Raw genomic sequence first — 8,359 nt, forward strand, 5'->3', positions numbered from 1 at the left:
GACTTGGGCGGTAACACTATAACACTATTTGGATGCCTTCATGGAAGCAGGGGGGCCAACAGCTGGCCACTTTTCATTTGGAGAGAGAAAAAAAATGATCAGGCTGTTTGAAGTTTTCAACTGAATAAAAAGAATAGAAATAAGAGAATTCAGCTTTGTAAAAGACTACGTCAGCTGCCTAATAAGATGGGGTGGACTGGGAACGCTGGCTGCCAATTTACCTGGAATGAACTTCAGAAAGAAGTGGGGTAAATCAAGCCATTAAGGTTGGGGGCACATAGAGAAAAAAATAAGTAGCTCAGGATAGATACAAGATGCTGCAAGATAACATGTGCTAACATATTGTGCCTACTTAGAAGTTCCTGCTTTAGAGAAAATATTAAGGACAAAAGAAAAGGCACAGAAACATCCAGGGAAACTGAGCCAGAAGGAGAAGAGCTAACAGGAGCACAGTGGGGTCAGGGCAGTTGGTGTCCTGGAAGGCAGGAGTCCTGGGTTCCTGGATGTATATAAAAATGCAGGAGGTGAAGAAGGTGAGAGGAGAAGATCCTCAGGGTTGAAGAGGGAGGAGGTTGAAAACAGCCATAGAAAACAAATGAATATAATCATAATTGAATATAGAGATGGAAAACAAGTGGCACATGCATGAAGAAGGCCAGGCGTCCTCATGTGTATCAGACTGAATGGAAAGAGCTAATGAAAAACAACCAAACCAAACAAGAATACGAGAAGAAGAGTTTGTATGTGGGCCATAATGATGTGATTGGGTTACTGACTTATATTTTTATTTGCTTAGAGATTAGGGGGAAAATACAAGTATATGGGCCAGGCGCTGTGGCTGATGCCTGTAATCCCAGCACTTTGGGAGGCTGAGGCAGGTGGGTCACCTGAGGTCAGGAGTTCGAGACCAGCCTGGCCAACATGGTGAAACCCTGTCTCTGCTAAAAATACAAAATTAGCCAAGCGTGGTGGCACATCCCTGTAATTCCAGCTATTCGGGAGGCTGAGGCAGGAGAATCGCTTGAACCTGGGAGGCGGAGGTTGCAGTGAGCCAAGATCAAGCCATTGCACTCCAGCCTGGGCAACAGGGTGAGACTCCATCTCAAAAAACAAAACAAAACAACCTCCTCTGTGTCAGGTACTGTTTTAAATATTAGACACTAGAACTACAGCAGAGAACAAAACAAAGTCTCTAACCTCACAGAGTTGATAATCAAGTGACTAAATGTCCAATTTAATATCCTGATCACACAACTGTACAAATAGATATAACACAACAAAAATATAAATAGCCAAAGTAAGGTACAGGCAAGGAACTGTGATGACTCCAACTTCTTTAATAATTCAATAACTATTGAGTTTGTGGTCTGTGCATGGTGTTTTTGAAGTACTGAGAGCAATAGAGATATGAGTATGATATTATCTGAGCCCTGGGTGACCTATAGCCCCCAAAATGCAATTACTTGATGTTCCTGCGGCCAATTTTTATTAAGCACTGTAAGGACTGAGCTGTCTTTCCTCCTCGGGTCATTCCAGTGCCCAGGCTTGCTCATACAGAGCACATGTTCTCAGAAGTATCTGTTTGGTTCTGGCCTTCTGGAATTTGATCCAGGTAGCTGGGCCACCGCCAGTCAGAGCTTGAGGAAAAAAAAAAAAAAAGATAATGTATGAAAAGGCCTGAATTGATGCATGACTTATTATATAAAGGCAATATTTTCCTATGTCTCAGGACTTCCAGGGCTGGTCAAAATGTTCTTTATGGAAAAACGTGCCCTGAAATGAGAGGTCAGAGGAAAGAAACTAATCATGTAGCAGGAGCAAAATATCAGGACATCAGGAAAGTCCACCAGGGTGGATGTTTCAAGAAGTGAAATGAGGTCAGCTTGGTGGGTAGACAGAGGACAGCGCAGGGACAACCACATGATTTTTGGTTTGGACGAAGAGCGGGACCAGATTGCTTTTCAATCAGTCTAATTGTGTAGTTCAGGCTGTCTCTTTTGGTTTCATGAGGTTTGTCTCAATCACCCACACTGTTAGTAAAAACACTTTTAGGAAATTGAGAAGTAGAAACAGTGAGCTCATTGATTTTTATATTAGAACCATTTTGTGAGGTCAATGTTTGCAATGTTCACCTTAGTTGCTAAGGTCATGGGCATACCAGCCCACAAAGACTTGCTCATATGCCATGTTTACCTTGGAACCAGTGTTTACCCTGATACCTTGGTATCAGGGTAAAGAGAAATACTCAGATGTAGTTAAAGAAAAGCAATAACTGTGATTACATAAACCTGCCTTTTTTCCTCCCTGAATGGTATCCAGATCATAGGAAACTACCTGGAACCCCTTATCATGGCAATAGTTGAAAGGCATAGGACTATATAAACCAGATTTAAAAATAAATGTGACATAGAAAATTCTCCTGGGCATGCTGTTGCATGGGGTATGAGACACCATGAAACACCTTGTAAGTATGTTTTCTAATTTCAAATGTAGGTGATTATGTTCTCAGAGACAAAATAGCCAGGGAGTTCTTTTTTCCCCATGGACTCTTCAAATTAAACTCAAGTAGAATTTAGAATTTTCAAACATTAATTTGAAAAAACATAGCCTCTCTGTTTTGGAACATCTGAACAAAGAGTCTCTCCCAAAGGAAGTAATAACTAAGTTCTCGAAGGTCCAGAATCCTTGGGGGTTACGTAGATATTCATATTTTAGGGTCCTCTCTTCCTAGACTTGTCTTATTTACAAATTTCCAGTGAAGGAAAGTTTCAGATATAGTTAATATATACCAACCCTAATAGTTTCATAAAATAGTGTTGCTATTTGTAGCTCATATATTTCCTCTATTAGCCTTACAGCATCATGATGATTATTCATAGAGTAGCTGTTTTCTTTTCTTTTGTATATGTATCTCACCTTTGTTTGCTTTGGTTGCGTGTGGGATATTGTGGGGTGGGGGAGAAGGGGAGCTCCTGAGCCTTCAGTAGACCAGATGAGGATGAGGTATGGAATGTGGGGAAACATTCATTGTGCACTTTCTCACCTTGTCCTGTTTCTGCTCCCACCAATTCTCTCTGACTTACTCTCTGATGCTTAAAATTCCCTCAACAAGCAAGGTAGACAACACTGAGAAGAAATGATTAACTGCAAATATTCCAATAACTCGTCACATTTAATTAGCACAATCTCTTTCAAAATAAAGTGCAAATAAGTGGTTCATGGTCTTTTATTCTCAGGCAAAGTAGAGAATCTAGAGGAAAGGAAATCAGGAGGATATCAGTTTCCAGAGAGGGCAGAGAGGGAGTCTCAAATGCTTGGAAAGAGAGAGGAAGGTGCAGAAAAAGAAGACTGAGAACCTGAGTTATCATCAGTTATTTTACAATTTGGCCTGAGATGGTCCTTCCCCATGTGCGTATCAAGTGGTTGGTCAGGTTGCCTAATATTTAGCCCAGTGATTAGCAATACATGTGGAGTGAAGCAAAAGTTATCCTTGACTGAACTATATAAAGCTTTGTCTCCTGAGTAGCCAGCGAATCAACCATACTAAGTGACAGTCTCCTGATACACTGGGTCCCCCATGCCATGAAAGATGATAGGAATTAGAGATCATTTAAAGAAGGCTCTAGCCCAAGCAGGGCTTTGGGGCTCTGGACTCTGAGCTCACCTGAAGCTAAGGCAAAAGTGCCCTGATATTTGTTTCCATTCCAGGTTGCATCTTCCATCCTTGGGGTCTTCTTCCTAACCCCATCCCTGGCCATCATGGTGAGTAAGGATGGAGAGAGTTCAACCTGTCTAGTCTTCCTTTAGCAGAAGCATTTTAAAAGGTGATAATTAAGGGCAACCTCCTCAAATTTCCTGTGAGTACCCGTAAAACCTACAAGGCATGGGCAAAGTAGGAACTCTGAACTTTCAACTTTTCTCACTGTTGCTTGGTTTTCTCCAGAACACCCATTTCAACCATCCTCTGGATGGATCTGTTGGGACTCAAATTATCCATATCAGTGCCTTCTAAGGTATGGTCAGCATCCGAGACAACAATGTTTTCAGTGAATGGGACGGAATCCTGAACTACAAGAATGTAAGATGAGAAACACATTCATTACAATGTGAAAGAAGGCCACATCTGGTACAAAATGTAGCCTTAATGCTTTTCCAGAGAAAAGAGGACATTTGCCTTCTCTAGGTTTAGGTCCTTGAAGGACATGCACATCATTAGGTAAGGGAACAGCTTTCCTGCAGTTGCAGTAACTTCTTTTTGACCCAAAAAATATAGGGGGAATTCCAGCTGGTCTATAGGGATCCTACATCCCCTATATTCCTGTGAGGTGTTGACTTCACATGGCCACTGAAGGCCTCTGATCTCAGAAGCCCGCATGTCTTGTAACTGGTATGTGCTGTAGAAGTTATTTTGTCTTGACTTCTGATTTTAATGTTAATTTCCAAAGAAGAAGAATGATGTATTTTCATTTTTAGAAATCTGACTGCAACTTGCCCATCACTTTCAATGGTAAGACCTAGCAGAAAGACACAATATCGAGAAGGCTCCACCTGTGTGCTTGGCCTGGCTCTCTGATAGAAAAGCACTATAACCACAAGGACATCACTCGGCCTTTGTGTGCCTCAGTTTCCTCATCTCCAAAATAGTATCAATAGCTACCATTCCTACCTGGCAGGACTGTGAAGGGTTAAGTGAAGCAGAAGCCCACACTCCTTGTTCTGCCCCCACAAGGCCCTGTCCCATCTGGCCCCGCCCTCTGCCCACCTCTCCCATCTGGCCCCACCCCCACCCACATCCATGACATTCCTCCAGCCACTCTGGACATCTCAGGACGGGCACCTCAGGCACAGGCTTTCTTTCTGCTCCAGTCTATACCTGCTGTGCTCCCTTCCCTGACTACGTTCCTCACTAGTCACCTAACCCACTCCTGATTTCCTCAAGGAAATGTCCCCTGAATCCTGCTAGAGGGCACACAGTCTACACAGGCTAGTGATTTTCAACTCTGCTCTATGCCATGGAGACTTTTCTTCAAACAAAAATGTTCCACGGTAGTCTATGACATGGAACAGAAGAAGCCAAAACTACTCTGGCTGGAGGAGGGAGATGCAGGCGAACCTTAGGCTCAGTCACACACAGCTGGAGAACCGCTGCTTTACTCCAGGCTGTGAGAGGCCAGAAGACAGGCTCAGGGACTCATGGAGGAGGATGGTCAGTGGCAGACCCAGGGCTAGAATCTGAGTCTAGAGGGCCTGGCCCAAGGTTCCTGACAACCTTGTACATTCAGAGAGCACTCCATAATTTTCACAGTGCCCTCACAAGCTCTCACAAGCAGTTAATTTCTCCTCTCATCTTCACAGCAACCCTGTGGGAGAGAGGCTATTATTATTTCTGCTTTCAGATGAAAAAACAGAGGATCGTGGAGCCCACTGAGGACCATGAAGGTTGCTAAGTGGCAGAACAGGACCTGCAAGTCAGCCTTATTATTAGATCTAACCCCCTATCCCTCCCATCCCACCTGTCCATTCATTGTGTGCAGAATGCCCTGAGAGATTCCTTTCCTCACCCACATCAGGGGACAGTGCCAAAAGCCCCGGGAGCAGCAGGGCTCTGAACGTGTTACCAGTCCTGATGCTGGCCTTTTTTTGGTGCCCAGAGTGGCACTCTGCTGGATGCTGTACATCAGTCAGAAGAGCAGCTGTGCCACACTGATAGAGAGTGGGTGTCCATTAATACTGTGACTGCATGAATGACGTGTTTCTGCTGTGTTGCTTTAAGGCCCTGTTGGTGGCTAAGCCATTTAACAAGATGGCCTGTGTCCTGGCCAAGATGGACCAGGCAGTCTTCCCAAGTTTGGATGACATTAGCAAGGCCCTGGACAAGCAGGTAAGTGAAGCCAGTTCACTGTGGTTTCCTTTTAGTTTGGTGTTTTCCAACTCTGCATCCAACCTCCTAGGATAAGGCTGTGCACAAAGAGAGACTTGGGTCATGCTTATTCTTCATGCCCATGAAATTCCACCATCATACCAAGGACTCCAGGTGCTGTTGATGGCTCAGTCAAGTCAAGTCATAATTTAATCAAATAAAAGTTCTACACAGTGATCTCATTTTGATGAATTCCAGAAGGGTTTGAGCTACATGTTAGTGAATATAAATTGTTGAATGTAAATATTGGAGTGAATTGATAGAATATTCACATTCCCCTACCTTCTTTCTCCTCCACCTACCCCCTAAACATATCCACACGTATTCTCTTCAGTTGAAAATAAGCCCAGGACTGCTGAAGCTCTCTTCCCTTCAGCTTCTTAGATGACAAAAGTAGTCTAGTAAGTTAAAAACCAGCAGGTGGTCCTGGGCAGGTCATTGAAATCTGCTGTCATTTGCTTAAGTAGCCTGCACAGCACATTTGGCCGACACTGATATTCATGGCAGGAGGTGCTGACTCTCGGTGGGGGGGAAAAGATACACTTCAGGTCACATAAAAATAAGGCAACTTACCAATTTTTTTAAGAGAAAAGCTGAAAGTATCCCATCCGATTTAACAAGCAAAAACATAATATAATGCAACAAAAAAATTTAAAGCATTCTGTATTTTCATTAGAGATGAGAAAGCATCGAAGACCGAATGAATTATTAAGTTTAAAAGGGTGAAAGGAACGGACAGGAAAAGTCACCTGAACGCACAGGCAGATTTTTCTGGAGTAATGTCAACACCTTGTGGCCAGACAGGATATTGCTGTTAGAGACTTCAAGGGCGTGTTTGGGTTCAGAGCTATTCTGGTCAATTTTATCACCCCATGCACTGCCTCCACTTACTCATGGGCCAGGGTCCCAGATCCTTTTTGTCCTGCCTCCTGTGCCACCCCCAAATGCTGTCTCATCATTTTGATGTGCCACCCCTTCCAGGCTTTTAAGCATTACCCGTCTACTCGCGGCCTGACCTACACTGTTTTACCCAGCCGGGTGAAGAACTTAGCGCAGTGTGGAATGCCCATTAAGAACACGTGCAGATATGAACCCACCTACTTTGCCCGGCAGCAAAAAGAAGGTGTGTTAGCAACTTAACTAGAAACCCAAGACCATGGGTGAGTCAAAAGGCGCAGTATGAATTTTAGGTCATTGACAAATTCTAATAACAGTTGTTGGGTTTGTTCTGTTTATTTGTTACTGCATATAAAAATAATGGGGCCTGGGATGTATTCCCCCTCTGGTTGTGGAGATGATTTCCTGACAGCGGGACTTGTTGAGAACGGGGAGCTGAGTTAACTTAGCTTTATCAGGAGGCTAAGTTCAGTCATCTCATCAGTGGGATTTGACAGTGGGTAGATATCCTCGCTTGACCCAAAGCCTCATCACCCCTGCCCAAGCAACACAGTGCTCAGCATCCTATCATTAGAGTCCCATTGCTCTGGGATCCCCAGTTTCCTCTTCTGCAAGTTTCCCAGAGGTTGGAAGGCAAAACTCTAATAGTTATAGACCACTCTGGAAAAGGAACATCTCAGTGGCTGGCACTCCTGCTAGGGAAGTGGTGGGGGATCAGTAGTAACCACCTTGGAAAACTACTAGACAAGACTTAAGGAGCTGCTTTCTAGTCCAGATAGGCAGTAACCACTTCCCATTAGGCTGCTGCCAGTCACTTTACATCTTAATATAGGTTAACCCAACGAACAGGGCTTCTTCATAACAGGAGGATCCAGCAGGAAAACAGGGAGAACTTGAGGGGCTGGGGTTCAGAAGGATGATTAGGGATCACTTAAAGAAATAGAAAAAGGAGAGGTGAGGCCAATGATTGCGGGGCAGGCGGTAGTAGGATCTTTCATTTTAGTCCCAGTCTTTTGCTAGAAGAGCTGTCCTGAGCACTGCAACTGTGTTAGTTGCAACTCATAATATACCACTCTATCTGGGGGTCTTAAAGTGCTATTTTTTAAAAATAAAAATCCTTCTCTTTCCTTTTAAAGGTACTGCCCTGGCAATTGACCCCGATTCTTGTTTTGAAATCCAACTTCTGTCCTTTATGGGACTTTTCATCTGCGGTGAGATTCCTGGGCTCTGAACCTCCAGGACGGCTGTTTGGCATGTGGACTCACCTGGCCTGAGGCCAGTGCTAGGACCCGGCCCTCCCTCTGCCTGTGGGAAGCTGCTCCTTTTAGTCTTCTACCTTCTGCCTTTTGTCCCAGTACCCAGCTCTGTAATCTGAAAAAGTGTGTCCACTTTCTCCCTCTGGGTTAGAACAAAAAAGTTTCTTGCCTCACTGGTCTAGCAAATGAGTCCTCCCTGGCTGCCCTGTCCCCTCTCAGCATTCCCGGCTGCGTGCAGCCCGAGACCTCCCACTCCGGCATGGTGCAAAGGAGCTGGCACCTCTCC

General features: G+C 44.3%; 1 protein-coding gene across 1 annotated transcript; it reads left to right on the forward strand.

The window, feature by feature from the left end:
• The first annotated feature begins 2,452 nt into the window (after nucleotides 1-2,452).
• Nucleotides 2,453-8,048, forward strand: LOC100597304 (gastrokine-3-like). The gene is given in 6 exon segments (XM_004090364.2): nucleotides 2,453-2,464; nucleotides 3,709-3,762; nucleotides 3,944-4,078; nucleotides 5,774-5,881; nucleotides 6,902-7,043; nucleotides 7,954-8,048. Coding segments are annotated over 6 exon segments (546 nt in total).
• The last annotated feature ends 311 nt before the right edge of the window (nucleotides 8,049-8,359 follow it).

This window comes from Nomascus leucogenys, chromosome 14 (assembly GCF_006542625.1).
Source record: "Nomascus leucogenys isolate Asia chromosome 14, Asia_NLE_v1, whole genome shotgun sequence".
NCBI classification, from domain to species: Eukaryota; Metazoa; Chordata; class Mammalia; order Primates; family Hylobatidae; genus Nomascus; species Nomascus leucogenys.